Source organism: Dreissena polymorpha, chromosome 5 (assembly GCF_020536995.1).
Source record: "Dreissena polymorpha isolate Duluth1 chromosome 5, UMN_Dpol_1.0, whole genome shotgun sequence".
Taxonomy (NCBI): Eukaryota; Metazoa; Mollusca; class Bivalvia; order Myida; family Dreissenidae; genus Dreissena; species Dreissena polymorpha.
The window spans coordinates 60838004-60865838 of record NC_068359.1 but is presented as its reverse complement, the minus strand read 5'-3'; the positions used below and the strand labels follow the sequence as shown (position 1 = coordinate 60865838).

The 27835-nt window shown below is 34.6% G+C and overlaps 2 protein-coding genes across 2 annotated transcripts; one reads left to right on the top strand and one right to left on the bottom strand.

Annotated features, from left to right (window-relative positions):
• The first annotated feature begins 559 nt into the window (after positions 1-559).
• LOC127881523 (centromere protein S-like) lies at positions 560-10341 on the top strand. Its single transcript, XM_052429436.1, has 4 exons — positions 560-670; positions 5742-5899; positions 6212-6278; positions 9272-10341. Exons 1-4 carry the CDS (start codon positions 629-631, stop codon positions 9416-9418), a joined length of 414 nt encoding a protein of 137 aa, XP_052285396.1. The 5' UTR covers positions 560-628; the 3' UTR covers positions 9419-10341.
• Positions 10342-18254: 7913 nt separating this feature from the next.
• On the bottom strand, positions 18255-27740 carry LOC127831945 (DNA fragmentation factor subunit alpha-like). The gene is made up of 5 exons (XM_052357031.1): positions 27681-27740; positions 25689-25785; positions 24453-24611; positions 22362-22492; positions 18255-20532 (listed from the first exon to the last, which is right to left on the bottom strand). Exons 2-5 carry the CDS (start codon positions 25780-25782, stop codon positions 20314-20316), a joined length of 603 nt encoding a protein of 200 aa, XP_052212991.1. The 5' UTR covers positions 25783-25785; positions 27681-27740; the 3' UTR covers positions 18255-20313.
• Between the last annotated feature and the right edge of the window lie 95 nt (positions 27741-27835).

Genomic DNA, 27835 nt, shown 5'->3' with positions numbered 1-27835 from the left:
GCTGTTCAAAGCGATGCACCCCGTTTTGGGCTGATTTTGAGTTATATTTGATAGTGAAATATTTTTTTTCAGAAAAGTTAATTTTTCGTTATTATATGATTTTTATCATTCAAAATGATGTTTTCACTAATTAATAGCATAGCCACACGCTAACCACCTGTGCTTCAAAACATGCAAAAATCTGTGAAAAGGCCCCTTTAAAATAAGTACATTAACTCGTTTTTAATGAAAGTCATCTATCTTCCATAATGTATTTCACCAGCATTTGTGATGATTTGAACAAGAAGTGCGTTTTTCAAATCTCAAAGTATACTACTTTACCATTAATATGTGACCTCACCTGATTTTGTAAAATAAACGTGTATAGCTGCCTTTCAGTAAATAAGCACTCAGAACCGATAAAAAATGAAAGTGCAGCATCTACGTTCTGCTTCCATTCCAATAAAAAGAATATTTTTTCAAGAAACTGTTACTCCACACTTGAAGATTTTGGTTTTCGAATATTGCATATAAATACGTATTAACAGGTATGTGTATAAGAACAATAGAATTGCGGTCGATATCCGCAAAATACATGTGAGGCTCCGCAAAATAGCCAAATAAAAATATTTTGCGGGAAACCCAAAAAATGTCAAACGAAGAAAATTTTGAGAATTTGACTTTTGTGCAGGTAATACATAATTTTAATACTACACAAACTGGTCTGAACGGGAAATAAGGATTTTTTAATATGAACTGAACACAATCTTGTGAAATGTTTACCAAGCCGCGGTTCGTACCATGCCAATTTCGCATCCTTTACACTTCGTACCAATGATTTTCACTGACATTCTGTTCATTTGTTTCCCATGACTGATATATGAGTTTTCAGATATGAGTCTTTCAAAAATGTGATATATAATCTTTTTACATATACTCAAAAAGCGCTGGAATTAAAGTATAAATTCAAAATTAACATTTCTAAATTGAGATTAATTATAATTCTAAGAAGAGAAGGGACATACAAAGTTCTAAATGGCATTCCCTTCAAATACATGATAGATGCAAGATGACTGAAAAGAGGAAGTTGAATCCAGAAAAAATTACAAGGCACTAAATAAGTCTAAAACCTTTACTGTCAATTGCACGAAAACCCTTAATATTTCTTGCATTTAAAGAAAATTCATTTTAAGTTAATGCAATGGATCATATCCACGAGCTGTTCCGCTTTGAATGCATAACAAAATGCTCTGCTTGTTTTTTTATCAAGATGTTATCAGTGCCCCAGATAATTATTTAGGAAATAGGGTTTTCACCCATTGATTTAGAAAAATAGGGTGATTTCATTCTTGAAATAGGGTGAAATGATTTATAAAAATGCATACCTTAAAATCATTGCTGCTTTACTTCTGTTGAAGCTGCACACTTGTATTGATTCAATAAAACTGTAAACTGTCATAATTTACTTTAATAAACTGATGTTTCATTTAACATCTTTAATCCTTAAAACTGTCCTTAATATATATATATAAAAATCGATCACACGAATAATTTGCCATAATTTGGCACTTATTGGCTCTTGCTTTCTTGGTTCGAAAAAGTTTGCCATGGTCTGATATTTTGGCGCAACAATAATCTTACGACCTTTCCTAGGCATTTTTATTTCGCATCGTAATAGAAACTGAAAGTACAGACGCTTTACAAATACATGCACAATGAGCGACGGATTAAGTAAGTGTGTCGTTGTAAATAATTTGGTCAGACGCTTTATTTAACTATGAAATCTAGGCCCCAATGAATTTGAATAACTCTTGACTGTTTTCCTGCTCCTTCATCCAGGTGCTAAATAAAAGCGTTGCCGCGTTAAGATAATAATTCCAAAGAGAAAATACCGAAGATGCATTCTATACATAGATGGTGACGTCACTAGGTTATTGTCACCTCTATACTAAGACGCATCACATTACTTGGTTTGGGGAATTTTGCATCCGCCAAAGTAGTTCTGCGTAGGAATGAAAATGTTAATAATGATGTAAAATAGTAAAAGATGTGTTACCCACAATTCCTTTCGCGTTAGAACATAGGTCAGTAAGACCGGTGTGTACACAATGCCGAAGATGAGCAAAGCATTTTCAATCAAAGCCATTGTGTTGTACGCATCGAATTTGACGAATTTGCGTAAAAATCAAATGGTTGCGTTTCCATTACGCATGATATTGAATTTCTTTGCGTTTTTATATATATATTTTAATAGGTTGAAAGACGGAGATACGCAGCTTATCTGCGGCACTGTGTTTTATACAATGTAGTAGGCCCATGGCCAAACACAGGTGGTTAGCGTGTGGCTATGATATTAATTAGTACAAACATTATTTTGAATGAAAAAGAATCAAATTATAAGGGAAAATCCACTTTTCTGTTTCTCATTCTATCAAAATTAAACTTTAAGTTAACAGGTACTTACATGCAGCCCTAAAAATGCAATCTGTTGCCAGAATCATCTTTCCAACTATTCCATGGAATGTTTACACTTTGATACTCAAGACCCACTTGAAGACCCACCTCCATTATTAACCAATAGTGTTTTTCCCAGGAGGGCAAAGGGGCATGGTGCATTACTTTCAAAAAGGGCATTTTAGCGCGCAGTTTAGGCAAAAAAGGGCAAAAACGTTCGATGTTATTTGCTCCACGAAGCAGTTGTGGAAAAAATAACATATAAACAAGCACATTTAATGGTAATAGATTTATTTAACTTACTATGATGTATATTAATATATTTACCTTGCAATGAACATTTAAGTTCCATGCTGTTTCAATAAACTGTACAGCACGACAAACATAATAAAGCAATATATGCATATGAATCTGATTATACACAGATCCACTAACATATAAATGAAACCATGTTTGTCTTATCCCATTTTCTAACAATAATCTCGACAGATGTTTAAAATAACATTGCGAGTAAATTTATTTCTTACAATATGCAAACACTCGTTTCCGTGACATACATCCACCGAGTAGATTACAAATAAATAAATTATGTTGTTGCTATCTAAAACATTTTTATGCATCGTTGATTATCACAGACATTTCATTTATTCCTTCTTAATGTATAATCTCCATCGTTAGTTCGATCGTTTACGACGTTATTTGCCATTTTTGCCGAGTCACAATTGAATTCTGTATAGTCCGCCATGTTGGTAAAATGTCAAATGATGTAAGCGACAGGTGCGCATAGCAACGTTAAATCGTATACGCGATTAGTATTTTGTTAAATTGGTATACGTCTCGGTAATTATTTCAATAATTAGATCTAATTAGCTTAAAGACGAAATCGATAAAGAATAAATTTGTTTGTGAATTTAAAAGTAATTATGCGTAAAAAAATATGTTTTGATATAACTGAATAATGCATGCAAAGCACAATTGCCACAAGAATAACATCGAGTTTTTCATCAAATGTCTCCGAAGTAATGATTATATCGTGGAGGAGTACACATTGCCGAGCGAAAAGTGCGCTTGGTATAACATAGCCTCCGGCATTATCGATTGATACTGACACGGGGTTATTCACGCATGACTAATTCACAGCTTTGGGGCAGCCAGTAAGACCTAATCGAGCACTGTTATAGATTAAATCTGCTCAATTAAATATAGTCGATTAGACGTTTACGCCTCTCGAGTAAATCAAGCACAGTCGGAGCGTCACAGACAATCAAGGAAGCTGATTTTGCGGACCAAGTTAGATCGTAAGGCAAATTTCGTGGCGAAATGTGCCTTTGAAAAAAAAGGGCGCGTGGCGAAATTTGCCTTTAAAAAGGGCAGCGTGGCGATCCGGGAGGGCGGCGTGGCTTTTCGCCACGCTAAAATGGCCTGGGAAAAACACTAACCAAGGAGAGCACAGCTTTGTTTAAAATTTAATCTATTTTCAACGTCAAATATGGTGCATTGAAGTTCCTGTTTTGCTCACCATTTTGGGAATATGATTTACAAAACCCATGATATTCATTTGTTGTTTGGGAATGGGGGCCAGTTCCTTTGAATTGAGAAAAAAAAAACATATTTTACTAAAATTTGGACATTTTTTAGTAATAGTATTGTTGATTTGTTGCTTACACATACTTTAAAATTGTGAATTAATATTATGTCAATATTGTACTTACTAAGATTCAGCTTACATGTGTTGAGCTGGATTTTGAATTAATTCAGTGTTAAAACTTCTTTAATTTTCATTTTTTGAGACCTAATTGGGAGTTTTAGGTCCCATGATCTGGGAAACATATATTAATACTTTTCAATTTGGAATGGGTACCCCTCACACTACTTTGGGGGAAGGGGTCCGCAGCCCTTAAGAGGGGGAATTTTTTTGTCAATGGGGAAATTTTTATTACAAAAAACAACAACTGTGTTTAACTTTTATAAACATATATTTCTATATATTTGACTTTTACTCAATCTATATAACAGTAATCTTATTTAAAAGTCCACTACACCACAGCTGTGAACAGAAGATAATTTTTTTACATTTGGCGAATGTTTTACTGTTGATTTTATGATAAGACTTGCTGTTATGAGACATGATGTTGTTTTGACCTTAACCTTCTGGCAGTTCTTGATCATCTGGGTGTTTTTTTCTGATGTTTTATTGAGCATCTAATTGATTTAGGTTACATACCACCAATTCCATTAGAGCTAAATAAGCTTAGATAGTATAGTACGCAAAAAAAAGTCAATTTTCAACTATAAATCAGTGATTTTTTTTATTGATTTTTTTTCATTTTATGAGGGGGAAAAATCAGTTTTTTGGGGAAAAAAACAACTTTCCAGGTGGGGGACTGCCGCCGAAATTCGGCGGCAGATTTAATAGATTGAGGTCCCTGGGACCTGAATATCAATTCATGATTTACAAATGTATACTTGCTTGATGAAATACATGTATACATATTAAAGGATTATATCTCTATTAAGAATCAACAATCCGCTTTGCTAAAAATAGCGCTCCAAGTGATTTATAATCATCACGTGGTATGAACGTTCTTTCCACCTATAAACCTCAGTTTTATTTCTGGCGTAATATAATATATGACAGGGGTTTTTCAGCACTGTCTGTGCCTCCGGAAAAGGAGGCACTCCCAAAGCAAACGGACCCGATCCCAAACCGAAATTATAAAAAAAATTCCCAATTTCCAAAAAAATTTTTTTTTTTTTTTAGAATTTAGTGTCTTATATCTTGTGTGACTAACCAGTGTTTGTTTTGGTCAAAAATATCTGCTATAAGGTTTTGACTGTTCAGTTCTTATCTCAGAGCTAGTGTAACTGTAACTGAAAAACAAAACTGCAGTACTTGAATAAACGTTGAACATGCCCAATATTGCATCTGTTTATATAAAGAAGACAAAATAACAAATAAAAACAAATTTATTTGTTAAACTACTGAATTATTTAAGCATGATATATTCACATTTTTTTCCCAAATGAGCCGTTTCATCGAAGCAAAAATTCCCAAAATGGCCAATTTTGTCGATAAAAAATTCCCAATATGGTCAGACTCCTTTTCCCAAAATAGGCAGAAAAACCCCTGTATGACATCAGGTCCGGTTGATTTTAACAACTTTTTAAAACTTTAAAGTAAAACCATCAATTGGTAATATTTAGAAGGAGTTTGAGAATATGACCAGTGGATAGTTGCTATAAAATCAGCAAAAGAAAGCCCTGCTTTAAAGTCTTCTTGTTAGTTTTAACTTTGTATGTATTATCAGAGACTGAAAGCAGCTGTTCACCACACAACATTAAAAATCTGCAAGGAAGACTGTGAAGAGAAGGATGTGAAATTAAACAGGATGGTTGTAGCAGCAATATCAGAAACCACATGGAAAAAATGTGAACACTTTGCAACAGATCTGGAATTATTTGCAAAGTAAGTGCGCCATGTTTAAGTGCTCGTACATGTAGTATACACATTTTTGTTTTAAAGGACCTTTTTAAGCTCTTAAAATAAACCAGTCTGTGTATGATGCCTAAATACCATCTATATAGGTATCAATTACTTTGTAATGATAATTGCTAAAATGTTTAGCTGCATTTGAGCAAATTTACTTATTTCCCTCGCCAATTTATGTAAATTAATTGCAAATAAGCATGTTAAATACCGGTAATGTTATATCCTAAAACATCATGTCCAAATTTATAGCAAAATATCTCAAGAACAAAAATGTGTTGTTGTTTTCAGACATGCAAAAAGATCAACAATAAATGCTGATGATGTGAAAATGTTGGTACGAAAAAGCCCTAAACTGGTAAGCTATTAAACTTGCTGTTTAAAGAGATTTTTTTTGTCTTTAATGTATGTTTATTAACCAGGTTTTCAGAAGGAAAAAACTGGTTATTAGATTGGCGAATGTCGGCGGGCGGGCAAACAAGCTTGTCCGGGCCATAACTTTGTCGTTCATTGTGAGATATTAACATGATTTGGCACATTTGTTCACCATCATTAGACAGTGTGTCGCGCGAAAGAATTACGACGATACCTCCAAGGTCAAGGTCACACTTTGAGTTCAAAGTTAAAAAATGGCCATAAATGAGCTTGTCCAGGCCATAACTATGTCATTCATTGTGAGATTTTAAAATCATTTGGCACATTTGTTCACCATCATTGGACGGTGTGTAGCGCGAAAGAATTACGTCAATATCTCCAAGGTCAAGGTCACACTTTGAGTTCAAAGGTCAAAAATGGCCATAAATCGCCATGACTAAAAATAGATTGATTTTGAAACCAGAGAGGTAACTTTGAACAATCAGTAACAATGCACATTTTGAGTTGGTCTCCCTTTATCAGACTTTTGTTCAAATTGAAATCAAGGTCGCCACGAGTATAAATAAATTGAATCTTACACAAGGGGGGTAACAATGCACATTTTGAATTGTCTTCCTTGATCAGACTATTTTTTTTCAAATTGAAAACCTGGTTTTGTGACAATTTAGTCCCTTGTTAATATAGGCTTGTTTAAATTGGCAATTTTTTTATGTAAAGAATTTGAAATGCAACCAAACATTGTTTTAATTGTTGAGATATATTTGCTTATTAAAATTTTACTGACAAGAAAATGCATTGTTAGTGGTGTAATACCATTGAATTGATAATAATAATATCCAAATTCAATCCATGCTGGGCTGAAAGTGGTCAGTATGTATACTTAATCAAAATCAGGAGAATGCTTTGACCGCTGATCATGCAAGTTTAATTCAAAGGTAAAGGTCACAAAGGCTTGTTATCTAAAATGAAGACGATTTGTTTCCTGTTAACCTAAGTAAATCTTGCATAATAGGATGATGGTAACTTGAGATGAAAAAAATATGATTATCGATGTGGAGGTTGAAGGTCAAGGAACTTGTATCATGATCTTGACTTTTCTTTTACTCTTACTTTGATTCTGTGACAATTGAATTTTGATGCCCCTGGTAGGGTGGCATATAGCAGTTGAACTGTCAGTCAGTCAGTATGTCCATCCGTCCCTCCGAAAACTTAAATAAATGGTCATAACTGTTTCGCTATTGAAGATAGCAAATTGATATTTGGCATGCATGTGCATCTCATGGAGCTGCACTTTTTGAGCGGTGAAAGGTGAAGGTCAATTGTCTAATATATGGTGTCTGTCCGTCCGTCAGAAAACTTTAAATTGGCCATAATTTTTTCACTATTAAAGATAGCAACTTGATATTTGGCATGCATGTTTATCTCCTGGAGCTGAACATTTTGAGTGGTGAAAGGTGAAGGTCAATGTCATCCTTCAAAGTCATATGTCAAATATCCCGTCCGTCCGAAAACTTTATCATTGGCCATAACTTTTTCACTATTGAAGATAGCAACTTGATATTTGGCATGCATGTGTATCTCCTGGAGCTGAACATTTGGAGTGGTGAAAGGTCAAGGTCATCCTTCAAGGTCAAATGTCAAATATTCCGTCCGCCCAAAAACTTTAAAATTGGACATAACTTTTTCACTATTGAAGATAGCAACTTGATATTTGGCATGCATGTGTATCTTCTGGAGCAGAACACTTTGAGTGGTGAAAGGTGAAAATCATGGTCATTCTTCGAGGTCAAATGTCAAATATTCCGTCCGTCCAAAAAACTTAACATTGGCCATAACTTTTTAAATATTGTAGATAGCAACCTGATATTCGGCATGCATGTGTATCTCATGGAGCTGCACATTTTGAGTGGTAAAAGGTCAAGGCAATCCTTCAAGGTCAAATTTTGCAATATTGAAGATAGCAACTAGATATTTAAAATGCATGCGTATGTTATGGAGCTGCACATTTTTGAGTGGTGAAAGGTCAAGGTCATCCTTCAAGGTCAAATTTTGCAATATTGGAGATAGCAACTCCATATTTGGCATGCATGAGTATCTCATGGAGCTGCACATTTTGAGTGGTGAAAGGTCAAGGTCATCCTTCAAGGTTAAAGGTCAAATTTTGCAATATTGAAGATAGCAACTCCATATTTGGCATGCATGAGTATCTCATGGAACTGCACATTTTTAGTGGTGAATTGTCAAGGTCATCCTTCAAGGTCTAAGGTTAACAAATCAATAAAAAAAAAATTCTCCATTGAATCTCTTACTTACTTCTCGTGGAGCTGCACATTTTGAGTTGTGAAAGGTCAAGGTCATCCTTCAAGTTCAAAGGTCAAATATATGGCTTCAAAGTGGCGCGATAGGGGGCATTGTGTTGCTGACAAACACATCTCTTGTAAATTTTATATTATTTTGATTGTTTTTTTCCCGTTGAGTTTTGAGTGTCAAATAATCATAACAAACACAGGAGAAAATGTCGACAAAATCTGAATGCTCAGAACTATAAGCCTAGAAGTCTGTTTCGATTGTTGGTTTCTAAAGAAAGAAGGTGAATGTTAAATGATGCACCAGGAAAAAAGAGCCAGATTTTGCATAATTCTGACATCTTTACTAACAAGACTCTATCAAGTCACGCTAAACCACACTTATGTGAATAGAAATCTCATAGTTAAACCTTTCCCACTCAGAAGCAAAGTGAAAATGGCTGTATGCAACCAGCACAAAACAGCTTGCGAGTAGCTTGCAGGCTGTTCAAACTTTATGCTGTTTGCTGCTTACCTGTATCTTAGGGTTGGAAATGAAGCCATCAAAACCTGAATCTACATGTATAAAAGTGTTTAATTTAATTTGAATTTCTATGGGAAAACAAATGTGTCAAAATGCATGTCTGAGTGGTTAAGGGTTAACAGTGTATTGTGATTTGTTTTCCTGCAGCTGGAGTACATTACTGGCATACAGGAGGAAATGTCTGCTAGCAAGGCAGAGACTAAGAAGAAAACCAAGAAGACGAAGGGTAAAGAAACGGCATCAACCTCTAATGCACCTGCTTTGGTAGACATTGATGAGAATAGTATGACCTGATGGAGTTTGATGATCAAAGGACTTGATTTAGTGTGAAAAAGAAGATGATTGCCATCAGGGGAAAACCGTTTTGAGGGTTAAGAGCCAATATATTTGGCTGGGTTCAACTTTAAAAAAAAATAGATGGCTCAACTGAACATTTGTTTAGCAGTAATGAATGATGGCAGTTCTTATATGTTTCATTAATAATATAGTTGATATTCGAAATATTTTGCTTTAGAAAAAATCCAGAGATCAATACAGACCCATTTGCTATCTTCAGTCAAAGGCGGAGGGATATAGAATTGGCATTGTCTGTCGGTCTGTCAGTCTTCCGTCCTTCACAAATCTTTTAAAGGCTATATCTCGGAAAGAATATAAGATATCAACATGAAAGGTGTATAGAAATCAATGAGGAGAAGTGACATGCACAAGAACCATAACCCTACACTTTCTTTAATAAGAGTTATTGCCCATTGTTTGTTTTTTGTATGATGATTTTTTCAGGGCTGTATCTGAGATACCATGCAAGATTTAAATATGAAACTTCATGGGTGTTATGATATTAATGTGGAGAAGTGCAATGCTTAAGAACAATAACTCTTCACTTATTTTAATAATAGTTATTGCCGTTTGTTGTTTTGTATAATGGAAATTTTCAGTGCTATATCTCAGATATGAGACCACATTTAAACATTAAACTTAATGGCTCTGTAGATATCAATGAGCAGAATTGCATTTCATAACAGTTACTCTACACTTCATTATTACCTAATAATTATTACCCTACAAATAATGATTACACTGTATATCAAGAGATTTGCACCGATTCATACACAAAGTTTATTTGGCTTGGGATATCAACTCAACGAATTTGCTTGTTGCTTTTGTATTTTCATGTACTTACATGTATGTACGTGTATATTACAATCTAACTGTTTTGACATGGCGTTTTTTCTTCTCTCTTAGGGACCGAATTATCGCACAATAATTTCTTTGAAATATGCGTTTTTTCTCCATTTTTTTTTTCTCCCCCTTCCTTAGTTATCTATGCATATCTTCAAAATGAAAAGCTAAACTCTTTCCCGTAATAAATATAAAAAGCCATATCAGATGTTTGAGTAAGTGTCCTTGATACTTAATGCTCAAGCATTGATTTGTACAACAGACAACACATCTTTTATGTTTAAGGTTCTGTAGAAGCTGTTCAATGTAACAAAATTAAGCATTTTATTTTGATATGTATTTTAGTATATATCATGTTCAAAACTGTGACACTGAACAAAAACAGACTTACAAAAATTAAATAAAAATTGCATGAAATAATAGTTTTTTAAAATAAAGGAGTCAGATTTTTTTTCCAAAGTGACTAAGTATATAGGAATATGCACTTGTCATATTGAAATCTTGTAAAATGTGTTACTAGTTTATTTTATGCCCCTGGATAGATAGATCGGGGGTATATTGTTTTTGTCCTGTCTGTCTGTCAGTCCCTTGGTTAAAGTTTGATAACTTTTGCAATATTGAACATAGCAACTTGATATTTACCATGCATGTGTACCTCATGGAGCTGCTCATTTTGAGTGGTGAAAAGTCATGGTCAAGGTCATCCTTCAAGGTCAAATATAATTGTATTTTTCTTTCATCAAACTTTAACTTTTGTTAAAGTTTTATCATAATTTTTTTAATATTTAACACAGCAACTTCATATTTGGCATGCATGTGTATCTCATAGAGCTGCACATTTTGAGTGGGGAAAGGTCAAGGTCATCCTTCAAGGTCAAAAAAATAATAATTCATTTCTCCATTCAATCTCTTACTTTTCGTGGAGCTGCACATTTTGAGTGGTGAAAGGTCAAGGTCATCATTCAAGGTCAAAGGTCAAATATATGGCTTCAAAGCGGCGCAATAGGGGGCATTGTGTTTCTGACAAGCACATCTCTTGTTTTATCAAACTTAACCGGCAAACATTTGATGAACAGGAATTAAGAACTCAAAAGTTTGAAAATTATAAAAGAGTATATTTGGGTGTTATGTATGTCAACATAACAAATTATGTTCCACATTAAAGCTGTCTACTTAGAAAATGGAATCAAAATGGCTGAGGTATGCCTCAAAGATTCAAATAAAAAACAATTTAGACCCTTTCGCACTAAGAAGCAAAGTGAAGAGGGCTATGCGCCAACAGCATAAAATTAAAACAGCCTGCAAGTAACTTGCAGTCTGTTCAGGTTTTATGCTGTTTGCTGCTCATCAGTATCTAATGGTTGGAAATGAAGTCTTTAAAATTTGAATCTAGTAAGAAATGTATTGAATTAAATTTAACTTTGTAAGGGACTACAAATTAGTGTCCAAGTGGTAAAGGCTTAAATATATTGGAATTGAAATTGCTGAGGTATGCTTCAAAGATTCAGATAAAACACAATATTTAAGGGGCTTGAGATTCAGTCAGAAAATCCTAATTGATTTTAAAAACGTCTGAATACTATACCACATAGATACGTGTATTTCAAATAGTTCTTTTCATTATTATCCCCTGCCATAGGCGGAGGGATATTGTTTTGGCCGTGTCTGTCAGTCTGGCACTTTTGTGTCCGGAGCCATATCTTGGAAGTGCTTTGGCGGATTTCATTGAAACTTGGTATGAGTATATATATGGTTAAGAGGATGATGCACACCAAATGGCGTTGTACACCATTGGAAAATAACAGAGTTATGGCCCTTTGTATCTTGAAAAAATGCTTTTTGTGTCCGGAACTATATCTTGTAAGTGCTTTGGCGGATTTCATTGAAACTATGTATGAGTATATATATGGATAAGAGGATGATGCACGCCAAATGGCATTGTACACCATTGGATAATAACAGAGTTATGGCCCTTTGTATCGTAAAAAAATGCTTTTTGTGTGTCTGGAGCCATATCTTGGAAGTGCTATGACTGATTTCATTGAAATTTGGTATGAGTATATACATGGATAAGAGGATGATGCACTTTGGTGTTGTCCATTCGTCCAGAAATATTTGTGTCCAGAAGTATATTAGCAGGGGATATCAATTCAATGAATTTGCTTGTTTATAATACAATTATACGAGAACTGTTTGTTTTGCAGTGAAGGCAAACATTATTTATATTACTATATATGTATTTATTTATTCAATTTATTGTTATTATGAGAAAAACATTTACCTTCCACAAAAAAAGTTACAACTATTTTTTTACAAGATTTTATTTAAACATAAAATAGTAAACCTATATGGTAACAGACCTGTGTATTTTTACAATCTAGAGCAAAATATCATGTTTGTATATTATTGGAATGTATGTAATTTGTCCATTAATGTATGAGAAAGTACAAACAAGAGGGCCTGAAAGGCCCAAAGTCGCTCATTTAAGATAAAAAGAAATGACCTGTTCTTTGCAGCCCAAGATATCAATGAAACAAATGTTGTAACCAAGTTTCATGAAGAATGAACAACAAATGGCCCTCTGGCAGCCATGTTTTTTTTAACAGAGCTGAACCATTTTTGAACTCTTCCAAGATATGTCCAAATGTCATGAAGATAATGTCTTCTAGACTGTTCACATGTTTTCACTATATACATATAAAGAATACTGCCCCACTGCCTGGTGCCCATGTTTTTCCACTTATCACGACCATTTTCAAACTCGTCCAAGACATCCACATAACTAATGTCTTGACAAAATTTTATGATGATTAAGTAAAAAATGTGACTGCTAGAGTGTTCACAAGCTTTTTTACTATATAAATATAAGGAAAAAGCCCCCCCTCTGACGGCCATGTTTTTTTTATAGATCCAAACTATTTTAAACTCAAATGTCGTATCCAGGTGTGGTAGTGCGGTCTCGTTTACTTGCGCACGTGAACTGGTCACGGGATGGTTACAAGTTATGTAACTTTGTGAGCATTATGTAATGCGGAAATATTTATTCCACAATCGCTTATTTCCGGTCAGGATGACACTGCTGACTGGTTGTAATTCAATTAAATAAAGGTATTGCCGTTTACTTTAATCATTTTATAAACATATTATTCAACAGTAGGGTGTTTTACACTAAACAATTTAGAAATTTGAAAATGTATCAATTTTATATTTCATTTCATTAATATTGTGTATCATTCATTACCGTTTTATTTTCAATTTTCTGACATTGTTTAAATACATTAAGCCTGAAAATGATTAATCTTGATAAATGAACTCCGCAAATAAGAAAGGTAAATCTTGATTATGAAGATTATTCTGAATTTGTTTTTTATCTCCAGAAACTTATAATTGAAATTATTTCATTATTTTTTTTATAGACTATCCATTTGATATTTGCTAACATATCTTTAATATGATTATATAGAGTGAATCATTATGGAATCTTGTTTTGATATGAAGTTCCCATTTAAATTACATATTTTTTGTTAATTGTTAAAAACATGCATTAAATACTCCCACTGTGAAAATAAAATATATCAAACAGTTCAACCAGCTTTTATTACTGACCACTGATATTAACATCTGGCATACAGCACAGTGAGAGGGTCAGTAAGCTGAGTGGTGAATAGTTACACACTGCAATGATCAATATCTGGGGTCTAACACATTCTAGAACAGAACTAAAAATAGATTGGGAAATACGACTCGGCAGGTTAAACAATGGAGATAGATACTGCAAAATTGTGTACATGTTGTCTTCATTTCAGCTTTCTCTTAGTTGATAGGCTTAACAAAAGTTATAATGACTAAAACAGTTGTTAATTATGAAAATTCTGTGTTATGAAAAATTAAATAAAACAGTTAATGGTACATAATACTGACAAAATAAAACCAAACTTTGCTACACAGGACACAAATGTTCTGACCAAATTTCATGAAGATTGGGCAACTGAATTAAATAAAACTAGAGTGTTAACAAGATTTTCCGTATAAGGAAAAATGCCCCGCCCCATTGGAAGCAATGTTTTTCAAGCAAACATAATTATTTTCTAACTCAGCCAAGAAATCATTGTGACCAATCTTCTGACCAAATTTCATGAAGATTGGACAATAAATGTGGCCTCTAGAGTGTTAACAAGGTTTTAATAAAGCCATATATAGCCATATAAGGAAAAATTTCCCGCCCCTGGTGGCCATGTTTTTAAAGCAACAAAAACCATTTTCAACCATTTTCAAACTCATCCAAGATATCATTGGGACAAATCTTCAGACCAAGTTTCATAGTGATCAGAAAATAAATGTGACCTCTAGAGTGTTAACAAGGTCATACATTTCAATATAATTTAAAATAAAACTTAAGAAGAACATGTGTCGAAAAATGCGAAATAAGCGAGATATTTAATGCTGAAATCGAAAATGTCTGTACAGTCTAAATTGCCAGAATGTATATCATTAATGTATGATGTGAATTTTAATTAAGTTTAATGGTTGTTTTTAAATTCCTGCAGCGATGTCTATTCATATGACACACGAACACTAACTCCGATCCTAATAAAAAGACCAATTCTTCGGTAATTTGTAGGAAAATATTACTAAATATCTTCGTCACCATCGACTCGGGGCGCTAATTTGTCTTTGCTGCATTTTATGAAATTCGTCTTCAATATCTTGCCTATTTTGTGTTATTTTAACATGTATTTATCAATATATTACAATTTAACACATATAACAATCGCATAGTCTCGCTTTAATTGTTTGACAAAAGAATGCCATATTGTACAGAATCATTAAACAATAAAAACGTATTCAAAAGTTTGCTATCTTCCAGAATGTAAAACTATAACTTATAATTAATTCCACTTAATCTTGTGCTTAAAACAAATATTTTAAAAAGGGAGAAAACTCTGACAATTAGACATAATTTTTCATTTGCAGTTATTTCCCTTGACCTGATAAACTATATAGTGTTCAAAAGCTGTAATTACTATATAAATATAAGAATAAAATGCCCCCCCCCCCAGCCGCCATGCTTTTTTACCGATCCAAACCATTTTCATATCCAAAAAACACATGTTTTGACCAAATTTCATGAACATTGGACCAAAAATGTGACATCAAGAGTGTTCCCATGTTTCACTTAATACATTTATAGAAAACTGCACGCCCCCTGGCGGCCATGTTTTTTCACCGATCTGGACCATTTTCGAACACGTCCGAGATATCAATGAAACCAATGTTTTGACCAAGTTTCATGATGATTGGGCCAAAATTGGGACTTCTAGAGTGTCCACAAGGTTTCTCTATAGCCATATAAGGAATACTGCCCTGCCCCCTGGCGTTCATGTTTTTCAACGGACCGAAACCATCTTTGAACTCAAACAAAATATCATTTAGACAAACATTTTGACAAAGTTACATGAAGATTGGGCATCAAATGTGACTTCTACAGTGTTCACAAGGTTTTTCTTTTTTTTTACCTAGTGACCTAGTTTTTGACCCAGCATGACCCAGTTTCGAACTTAGTCGAGCTATCAATGGGACAAATGTTCTGACAAAGTTTCATGAAGATCAGACAATAAATGTGGCCTCTAGAGTGGTAACAAGGCAAAATGTTGCCGACGGATGACGCACAACGGACAAAAGTTGATCACAAAAGCTCACCATGAGCACGTTGTGCTCAGGTGAGCTAAAAACAGAATGAAAAAATACATCTTACACATTTTACATGAATACACTTATAATAACGTACATCTACAAAAGTTGACACAAACAAAGTAGTCAAAGTTAAACTTTGGAAAAAAATGTTGAAATGGACTGAGGCAGCAATGCACACACATGATGATGTTTAGTCTCCAAAACAGAGAATGAGAAAATCACTACAGTGAGCTTATTTAACATAAGGTTGCACCAGGATGACAGGAATGTTTTGGTCTCCATATAAGCAGGAAGTGGACTGCACAGGCTTATCTTTAAAGATACTTAATGGACATGCATTAAGCCCTTTTTCCCACAACGTTATCCATGATAAAGTAAAAGGAGGTCATTGCTGATTGAGCTATCAAATGATTTTTCCAGTACAATATTGATGTGTGGGAGTTATCAATGGTTTTCAGATATCAGGTATTCAAAGTTTCGCAAAGACAGGCCAGTGTAGGACTGTGGCAATCAATTTGCACAAAAAGTGAAATAAAGTGACTGCATTAACAGATCTTTAAGTCCATGGCACAAAATGTAAAACATCACTCTCACAAAAAAGTTAATTAGTAGAACAAGAGCACCGCCTTGCGGGTTCAGACCGCTCATCTATTTTTCTTTTTAAAGGCGTAGGGACCTATCTCAATTTCAATCACAAAGGATGGAGGGGTGGAGTGGAGAGTGGTGTATAGTGTGGGGGCTGTGGTCATTTATTACATTATCTTCCAAAAATGCAAAAAAAAAAAAAATTGAGGGGGGGGGGGATTCTTGGGTGGGATGGTTGGACAGTATTTCAAAAATAAAATAATAAAAATAAATATTTGTGTTTTTTAACCATGTTTGAAAAAAAACATGAGATGTGTTTGTCAGAAACACAATGCCCCCTATTGCGCCGCTTTGAAATTATTATTGTTTTTCTTTACCTTTGACCTTGATGGATGATCTTGACCTTGAACTTCCACCACTCAAAATGTGAAGCTTTATGAGAAGGCCGCTTTGAAATACTATTTTTTGACTTTTGACCTTGAAGGATGACCTTGACCTTGAAGGATGACCTTGAACTTCCACCACTCAAAATGTGCAGCTTCATGATAATGCCACTTTGAAATGATTATATTTTTGGCCTTTGACCTTGAAGGATGACCTTGACCTTGAAGAATAACCTTGACCTTCCACCACTCAAAATGTGCAGCTTCATGAGAACGCAGCTTTGATTTTTTTTTACCTTCGACCTTGAAGGATGACCTTGACGGATGACCTTGACCTTGAACTTCCACCACTCAAAATGTGCAGCTTCATGAGAATGCCGCTTTGAAATTTTTATTTTGAATTTATTTTTCTTTACCTTGAACTTCCACCACTCAAAATGTGCAGCTTCATGATAACACCACTTTGATTTTTTTTATATTTTTTTGACCTTTGACCTTGAAGGATGACCTTGACCTTGGAGGATGACCTTGACCCTACACCACTCAAAATGTGCAGCTTCATGATAATGCCCATTTGATTTTTTTTTTACCTTTGACCTTGAAGGATGACCTTGACCTTGAAGAATGACCTTGACCTTTCACCACTCAAAATGTGCAGCTTCATGAGAACACCGCTTTGAATTTATTTTTTATGACCTTGAAGGATGACCTTGACCTTGAACTTCTACCACTCAAAATGTGCAGCTTCATGAGATACACATGCATGCCAAATATCAAGTTGCTATCTTCAATATTAAAAAAGTTATGGCCAATGTTAAAGTTTAGGGAAGGACAGACGCCATATATTTGACATTTGACCTTGAAGGATGACCTTCACCTTCACCTTTCACCACTCAAAATGTTCAGCTCCATGAGATAAACATGCATGCCAAATATCAAGTTGCTATCTTCAATATTGAAAAAGTTATGGCCAATGTTAAAGTTTTTGGACGGTCAGACACCATAAATTTGACATTTGACCTTGAAGGATGGCCTTTAACTTTCACCACTCAAAATGTGCAGCTCCATGAGATACACATGCATGCCAAATATCAAGTCTCTATCTTAAAAACTGAAAAAGTTATGGCCAATGTTAAAGTTTTTTTCGGACTGACAGACAGACTGACTGACAGTTCAACTGCTATATGCCACCCTACCGGGGGCATAAAATGGTCATTTATATGATGATCTTTAATTTAAAAAAAAATAATGGGGGGGATTGAGGGGGGGGGGGATTCGAGGGGGGGGGATTCGGGGGGGGGGGGTCAAGGTCATTCAAAGGTCAAGGTAAAATTTAACTTGCCAGGTACAGTACCATCATGATAGCATGAAAGTATTTAAAGTTTAAAAGCAATAACCTTGATACTTTAGAAGTAAAGTGAATCTAAACACAAAATGTAACCATATATTCAAAGTTACTAAGTCAAAAAAGGGCCATAATTCGGTGAAAATGACAACCAGAGTTATGCAACTTGTCCTCTACTGTCCCGTTATGATAGTTTGCGAGTGTTCCAAGTATGAAAGCAATATCTATAATACTTTAGGGGTAAAGTGGACCAAAACACAAAACTTAACAAGTTTTCAAGTAAAAAGGGCCAATAATTCCGTCAAAATGCCAGTCAGAGTTACATCACTTTGCCTGCACAGTCCCCTTACGATAGTTAGTAAGTGTTGCAAGTATAAAAGCAATGGCTCTGATACTTTAGGAAAAAAGTGGACCTAAACACAAAACTTAACTAAATTTTTAATTTTCTAAGTATAAAAAGGGCACATAATTCTGTCAAAATGCCAGTCAGAGTTACATAACTTTGCCTGCACAGTCCCCTTACAATAGTTAGTAAGTGTTGCAAGTATGAAAGCAATGGCTTTGATACTTTAGGAAAAAAGTGGACCTTAACACAAAACTTAACCAAATTTGCAATTTTCTAAGTATAAAAGGGCACATAATTCTGTCAAAATGCCAGTCAGAGTTACATTACTTTGCCTGCACAGTCCCCTTATGATAGTTAGTAAGTGTTGCAAGTATGAAAGCAATAACTTTGATACTTAAGGAATATAATGGACCTAAACACAAAACTAAACCAAAATTTTCAATTTTCTAAGTAAAAAAAAGGGCACATAATTCTGTCAAAATGCAAGCCAGAATTATCTAACTTTGCCTGCCCAGTCCCCTCATAATAGTTAGTAAGTGTACCAAGTTTGAATGCAATAGCATTGATACTTTATGAGAAAAGTGTACCTAAACGCAAAACTTAATCGGACGCCGACGTCGACATCGACGCCAAGTTGATGACAATAGCTCATAATTTTTTTTCAAAAAATAGATGAGCTTAAAATAAAAAAGTAGTTTTAAATGCAAAGTCTGCAAAGCTAAATTTGTCAAACAATGAATATGTCAAAAATAGCTAAAATGCTAAATGTAAAGTTATAAAATATAAATCATATAAAAAAAATACATGTGATTTTATGTCCGAGAAATGTGGCTCTGACTTGGAAAGACCTAAACTCTCCTAGGAATTTCATATAAAATTTCTCAGCACAGTTTCCATGGGATGTTAACGTATTGAAAATCACCACTGCAAGATCTTCCCTAATGACAAATTGCAAAAAACATTTGAAGATCTCCCCTGAGAACAACCACCTGTCTTTATCAATGATCTTATGCCAATTTTTGAAATTGCATATTAACTTAAATGATTCTAACAATGCATCATGAGATGGACTCCCAGGTCAAACACATGTAAATACCTAGAGCTATGCCTGAAATGTGAATTATACCGCGCAAAGGAAAATTGTGTCTTGCAAATCTACCCTGATTGATCATGATGACATATTTCAAGTTTCAATAGAATTGCTTGAGATACATGTATCTAGATGTTTGCCCAACAAACTTAAAACATTTTGTAGACAGAATAACAAACTGGGAATTTGAACGACCTTGATTTCAAATTTGAGTATAATAAAATATTGAAACTTTCTTATGATATATCACAATCTTAACTACTGGGTTCCTATCCTGATAAATATAATTGAGCCGTGCTCAGGTAAAATGGGGTTTAATGCATGTTGGTAAAGTGTCGTCCCAGTTTAGCCTGTGCAGTCCACACAGGCTAATCAGGGACAACACTTTCTGCTTTTATTTAAATATAGTCTCTACTTAGCAAAAAATCGGTTTAAGCTGAAAGTGTCGTCCATGATAAGCTAATCTGGAACAACACTTTACGCACATGCATTAAACCCCTTTTCACAGAGCTTAATTATAATGGAATGTTGACACTGTCTAATGATATTTTACTCCCATCAACTCCTCTAAGTGTTAGCAAACTTCTGTCGTTTCACCGTCTCCTCCCCCTCCACATACGGACTGTGCTCACGCGCCTTGTGGTACAGTTTGAGCAGCTCCATGGCCTCTGAAGTCTGTGCACGTTCATCCAGGTGGCGCTGACATGCCTCCTGCACAGCCTGTGCATAGGTCTCTGTCTCCCCAAGGAGAGTTGCTAGTGCTGATGTAGACATCTGGGCTAGCTCCTTTGAAGAAAGCATTTTAAGTCGCAGTTGATTTATTGTACAATACAATACCCTGGGCTGCCCTGATTTTTCTTTTGTCAGCCCCTTTAATACCGAAAAAAAAATACAATTTTGATGAAATTTTGCGACAACAAATTTGAGTTAAGCTTGTAAAACTTTCTCCCCATTTTGCCATGTACGTCAGTAATTTAATCCCAAAGTGGAGAGCTAGACCCATAACATAAATGAAAACCCTAAGTCTCTCAGCTGAGACATGCAGGTCCCGATCTGGTTTGATCAGAATTGTGGAAAGTTTAAAAAAGTGTTTGTGAGGATTTGGCAAAAAAAGTGACCTACCTGTATACAGCCTTTACAAACTTTACAATCAAACTGACAATGTGACCTAGTTTCTGATACCATGTTATCCTTTTTATGTCCCCCACCACTATAGTGGGGGACATATTATTTTTGCCATGTCTGTCTGTTGGTTTGTGCCAACTTTAACATTTTGCAATAACTTTTGCTATATTGAAGATAGCAACTTCATATTTGTCAGACATGTGTATCTCATGGAGCTGCACATTTTGAGTGGTAAAAGGTCAAGGTCATCCTTCAAGGTTAAAGGTCAAAAAACTAAATCAAAGCGGCGCAGAAGGGGACATAGTGTTTCGGACAAACACATTTCTTATTCGAACTCACCCTAGGTGTCATTGAGAAAACAATTCCGACAAACTTTCAAAAAACGATTGGGCAATAAATGTGGCTTCTAGAGTGTGCACAAGCTTTAACTTATATTTGACTTCAATTATGATTTTATGTGATCAAGTTCCAAAATAAGCCAAGCTTGAATGTGGAGAATTGTTCTGAGCAAGTTTTATAATAAAAAAATATGGCCACTTAAGAGTTCAGAAGCTTTTTGTTTAATTTTTCAAGTGAACTATTTTTTATCTCATGTGACCAGTTTCAAGCCTGGCAGAGATATCTTTTGGACCAATGTTCTGACCAAGTTCTTTGAACATTGGACAATACATGTGGGCTCTAGAGTGCTCACATGCATTTCCTTTTTTTACTCTGACCTAGTTACCTAGATTTTCAGCCCATGCAAGCCAATTTCAAGCTCAGTCTAGATAACATTTAGACTACTGTTCTAGGCCAGTTTCATGAAGATGGATTGGGCAATTAATGTGACACATAGGATTTGCTTTAGCCATATAAAGAGAACTGCATAATCTCCTGGGGGCCATGCTTTCCACAAAACTATTACCATTTTAAAACTTGGCAAATATATCATTATAACAAACAGCCTGAGTAAGTTTGATGAGAATTAGGCAAAAAATGTAACATTCTAAAGTGTTCACAAGGTTTAACTATAGCTAGACAGGGAAATTGCCCTGCCATAGTGGCCATATTTTACAACAGACTGGAACCATTTTAACTCTATGAGATAACATTATGAAAAATGTTTTAAGCAAGTTTCATGATGATGGGCAAAAAAGTGACTTAAAGTGTTCACAAGCTTTTTGTTTAGTGTGTGTTCTTCACAAAAGCATTTTTGCTGTATATCTTGATTAAAAAAGAAAGAAAAATTTAGCAACAGTTATGACATTTTGCTGTCATTTGTTATTGCGTCTTTTACGACACAAATTTTTCAAAGAAAAGAGAAAATTAGCAACATTTATGTACAAATCACTACACAAACATAATCAAACTGATAGTTGACTGTAAATTGACAATACGTGATTGAAAGTGGTCCTCCATTAGTAAGTTTAAGGGGAATACCCTGTATCCTTCGGCAACTAAATATGTCTATTGGAAAGAATTAGACTGAAAATGTGAGTTTAAATACATACTGTTAGATCATCATTTGAGAAGGTGATGAGTCTGGTTATCTCCCTTTTCAATCCTGTAGCCAGCTGCCTAAGTCTGTCAGACACCTCTCTCCCATCCGGCATCATATAGTCAGGCTCATCTCTGCCCACAGCTGTACAAGAAAAATAAGCCTTGTTCTGAAAAAAATGGGATTAATGCATGTGCGTAAAGTGTTGTCCCAGATTAAACTGTTCAGTCCGCACAGGGTAATCACGGATGACACTTACTGCTTTTATGTTTTTTGTGTGAAAATGAAGTCTCATTTTAACAAAAATCCAAAGTTTGGGTGGGAGTTTTCCAAAACAAGGGTTGTATAGGAATAAACAGATTTAATGCATAATTTTTGTTTACATGAAATTTTCACAGTTTTTCACAGTATTTCATCCATGACCTGACTGTCAATAAATCTACAAACACTTCTTGTGGGCGAGTTGCATACAGCTCATGCTAATTGCCTCACTTGAATCAAAGGTATGGGGGTAAAATGGCATTTAAGGTACTAACATGACCAATACCCACACACATGATATGGCTGGGCTGGAGATCAAACCCACATTGCCAGATTTGAATACTTTTAAATGTTGGGTACATATCCATGGTATGTGATTAGTACCTTTCATCCTGTGATCAAGTTGTTATTTATTAACCCTTTGCATGCTGGGAAATTTGTTGTCTGCTAAAATGTCGTCTGCTGAATTTCAAAAATCAGCATTTTCTTCTATTTTTTTCAGAGAATACTATCAGAATAGCAAACAGTTTGGATCCTGTTCTGTGGCGTCTCATCTGGATCCAAACTGTTTGCAAAGGCCTTTAAAATCCGGTTCCCGCACTGAATGGGTTAAGTATGACCTGTTCCTAAGCCCAGTAAAAGGTATCGATATCACCTGCAGTACAAAATACCCTGATGATTTTGCATGGTACAAGTTATATTACAGTCGAAACCCGATGGCTCGAACTTGCTTGGCTCGAATTTCCAGTTGACTCGAACTCTCATCAAAGCACCGATTTTTTATTGCTATATATTCATATAAAATTTTGCTGGATGGCTCAAATTCGCGAGACTCAAATTATCGGATGGCTCGAACTGTTATCACAGTGACGAAGACAATTTTCACACGTTGTTTTGTTTGGATGGCTCGAACTCACTTCAGGTCGCATAAACTGTTAATCGATTAAGACCGCTTGATTAAAGGCACTCAATAATTGATTTAACACCAGTTGCAAACATGTCATCGACTTAATCGTTAATTGATTTGAGTAAAAGATGACATTTTGTATGAATGTAATCAGAAATTATATCGACGAGTGCGAAAACACACAGCATGTTCAATCTAAACTGGATGTTATAGAAAGCTTCGTTTCTCGACAACAGCTAAGGAACGGAACACAGGCTTACATAATGTTATTCTTCAAAAAACAGAAATAAATCAATAAAAGCAGCACTGTCTCATATGTAATAAATGATGTATATATATTGCTGATGCATGTTTTGTTCCATAGCGCTCAATATGATATTTGTTCGATTGTATTTGTTACTGTTTTAAAATATTGGTAAATACAAGTATTCAACAGGAGGTGAAAATGTGCTGCAGACTTGTTTATTTGAAATCAGATGGCTCGAATTGCGGATGGCTCTACATGTAACTTTTGTTGGCGGTCCCGACGAGTTCGAGCCATCAGGGTTTGACTGTATAGTTTTCCAGTCATACCTAGGTACACAATTCATGCCTGTTTCACTTTCATTTCATTATTAAAAATATAGTTATGTCTTGCTGTGACTGTTTATTTACAGTGTAATGAATGAAGTCATATGTGCTCTTAATGAATTTATAGTAAGCTGTTTATATGAGCCTTAATCTGGAAAATAAGTAGGCTTAAACCATGTGCTACATTGGCCTGTGCAGTTAACACAGGCTTATAAGGGACGAGATTTTCCGCTTTTATGGAATCTAAGTGTCTTTCATAAACAAAAATCCAATCTAGACATTAAGCGTCATCTCCAAATAGCCTGTCAAGACTGCTCCGGCTATTTTGCGATGACACTTTATGTACATCCAATAAGCAAGTTTCACCTTCAGACTGACTTTTCCATGCGTCACCAGAACCAAGTAGCATAAGGGTCGTGTTGAATGGCAGGAACTGGAAATAGTCATCCTCGTCCACTTCAGTGCCGTCGGCCTCAAACACAACTGTGACCGGTCGGTCTGAACTGAATCCAAGCTTCTCTTTTGCTGAACAAAAGGCATAGATTTTCTTTGCTTCTGTAATTTACTATGTAATATGTGCAATATTAAACCTCTCAAATATTTTAATTTAACAAGTTTGTCTGAATCCTAGCTTTACCATTGCTATCCTACTGTACCATATATTGCATGCAATTATTTTAGTTTTAAATGTAACTAGTTGATGCACATTAAACATTGATTACAAGCCTATTCTAGCTGTGTGCTTCTTTGCTTCACATTTATTGCCCTATCCTTAATATCCACAATATATGCCATATTTGGCATTTGAAAACCATGTGCTTAATAAACATGGTTGTGCATTATACATGTACATAGTAAAGGACGGTATTACATTGTACCCTAGTCACTGAAACACAGGGGTGTGTTTTCTCCAACTTTCAGCTAGTTTCCTCCCTATTAACCCATTTATGCCTAGTGGACTCTCCCATCCTTCTAAATTGGATTAATTATCTCCAAAATTAGGGATGCCTAATGGATTTATTTCTATATTTAAAATATTTCTTACAGAAATTCCTTTAAGCAAACAGCGCAGACCCTGATGAGACGCCGCATCATGCGGCGTCTCATCCAGGTCTACGCTTTTGCCAAGGCCTTTTTTCTACACCGTAGACGCTAGGGTTAATGTCAAAATAAATTTACAAATAGTTCTTAGTTTTGCTGGATCTATAAACATCTATGAGGAGTTAAGTTGAACCCTGATGATTGGCACTTCCTATCCTGATATGCTTCTTAAATCACAGCCTTGTATGTCTGAACAATCTCATCTGAAGACTGTGTTTATTCATGGACATTAATTTAATAAATTTATGAAATCTGGAATTTTCACTGAATCTGACATTTATGGATTTATTTTTTCTGAGTCTTTCTGGGTGCCTGTGCTTCTGTTAATTCTTACACACATTTGCATAGAAAAATGTCCGTTACAGACAGCGTTGGTTTTAAAATCATGTTTAACAACCATTTGGCTACCCTTTTGTCTCATAAATTAATGTGCTCAGTTATCTTTCCAGGTAATGAATGTATAACTGTTTGTACAGCTGTTTCAAGTAACTCATTACTTACCTTTGGTTATAAAATCCGCAAGGGTAGAGGCTGTGACTGACTTCTTGATCTGTCTGTCAGAACTCCAAACCTTGTATGGTCGAGCTGCAGACATTTCCTGCATTAACATTAATAAGATTGGATATATCCCTAAGGTTGAAAGACAACAATACAAAAACTGATATTTTGAAAGGGTAAAGCATTTTTCACTTGATTATTCACACAAAGTCTGAGCTATAAAACAACCCAAATGCATCTCCAGGTCATGCTTAGGTTATTGGCAACCACTCCTGGTCTCCATATTACTGTATTCACTACAGGTATTTAATCGTAACTTCACACACGAGAAAGGTGTCATTGTATAATGTAACTGACAAAGTTACATAACTTTGACCTGTAATTTAGAAGACATATTTAAAACCATCTTTAGAACTCAGAAAAAAAGATAAAATTGTGCATTCCATTTATTGAAATAACATATATAAGTGTTCTGGGTATTGATGTACATTTACTGATTGAAACCTCTACATTTGATCAGCCTGATTATGAATTATGCTATATTTGGTTAGTATTGCCTTTTCCTTTCAGTTACAATTGTATATAAGTTTATTGTAGCCTATACTTAATGCTACACGTTATCAATGCGGAAACGTATTCCGTACATACTGTAAGTATTTGGACATTAACATTTTTTGTTGTGTCTGAAAATTAATATACACAAAAATATTTAAAAACTCCATATGCCCCAAAAATTGAGAAACAAAAAATAATTATGTTCTTAAAAAATAGAGAAACACTAAAAATATTGAATTGACAATCCGATGCAGGTATGCATTGCTAACAGCATAAATTGTTTGAACGAATAATAGCAGGTGCATGTAAAACAATACACCATATATTATATATAACTTTTATACATATGTTTCACTTTTAGCTGTTTGGTGAAACCATTATCTATTGCTGGTATAAATAGTTATTGAACCAGTAATGAAAATTATCGTCGCATAGGGTATTTTCGACATAGGGGTATTTTCGATGATCACACATTTTCCGGTGAAAACACACGTGAACATTCCAGAAAAGTCGGGTAATGTTTTTTTGTATAAATATATAGTATACTATTCAACAGAAAAAGGTTTACGGTGAAAGGGAATTTTTTTGTAAAGTATAGTCAAATTTAGTGGGATATTAAACACATGCAAACTATCCCACCAAGCAATACTCTATAACTTACACATGATATAACATGTTGTGACATATTTAAGTGATTAGTGCACTTTGCATCTTTAACAACCATTACTATAGGTTTGAATTATAGATTGATATGTCAATCCAGATTGCACAAAGAATATGAAATGATCATTGGAGATCAATATGAAAATGGATATTATGAATATAACACAACACAATTTTCACGATATTCCAGTTAAAATTGAATTAAACAAGTTTTCCATTAAATGGGTAAGTGGTTGCATTACTGTTTTGTTCAGTATAATTTTGAGTTGATTGTGACTGTCAAAAAAATGTACAGAACATGCGCAGTAAGAGACATTCGTTTTATGTAAACTATTATTAAAAGATTAATTTTGAATATCCAACATTAATTTAATGTTTCTGTTCACAATCTTATCAGAATTAACCAATAGAAACCTTACACCGTAGAAAATACCCCACACCAGGATAATGGTCAATTGCCTTAACTTAAGTAATTTGTCTTCCAGGTTTTATGATCAATATCCGGTTGTAAAAACGCGTGGTAGAAGTGTCACCATATAAGCGCAACACTTCAGGAAATAAAAATTCTTGTTAAATAGCATTGAACAATAATTTTGGCTAAAAACAGAGGTATCCGAAAATTAAGTGTCCGAAATCTAAGACTAATTAAGGCTTTTTGGATATATTTATATAACCACACTTTTATGTAAAAATGTTGTTTCATTATTTTTACGGCAGTAGGCCTAATTTAATTATCAATTCTATTAATTATTTGAATAGCTGATTTATAGTTCTTACATGAATACAAAATGTGTCAGAACGCTATTTGTAAACAAACAAAAACTGTTGTTGTTGTAGAAACGTAGTTAAAACGTTTCTCATTCGTTATTCAGAAAACATAACACCAATCAGAAATGGTGTATTGCGACATATTCATAGAAATTGTAACCATA

What these genes read in the sequence shown, in the direction of transcription:
- LOC127881523 (XM_052429436.1), top strand. Translation starts at nt 629, where the DNA reads ATGTCAAACGAAGAAAATTTTGAGAATTTGACTTTTGTGCAG. An exon ending in AGAATTTGACTTTTGTGCAG is followed by an intron (nt 671 to 5,741) that starts GTAATACATAAT and finishes ATGTATTATCAG; the next exon opens with AGACTGAAAGCAGCTGTTCA. An exon ending in TACGAAAAAGCCCTAAACTG is followed by an intron (nt 6,279 to 9,271) that starts GTAAGCTATTAA and finishes GTTTTCCTGCAG; the next exon opens with CTGGAGTACATTACTGGCAT.
- LOC127831945 (XM_052357031.1), bottom strand. Translation starts at nt 25,782, where the DNA reads ATGTCTGCAGCTCGACCATACAAGGTTTGGAGTTCTGACAGACAGATC. An exon ending in TGCGGATTTTATAACCAAAG is followed by an intron (nt 24,612 to 25,688) that starts GTAAGTAATGAG and finishes CCTTTTGTTCAG; the next exon opens with CAAAAGAGAAGCTTGGATTC. An exon ending in TCTCAAATGATGATCTAACA is followed by an intron (nt 20,533 to 22,361) that starts GTATGTATTTAA and finishes CTTTCTTCAAAG; the next exon opens with GAGCTAGCCCAGATGTCTAC.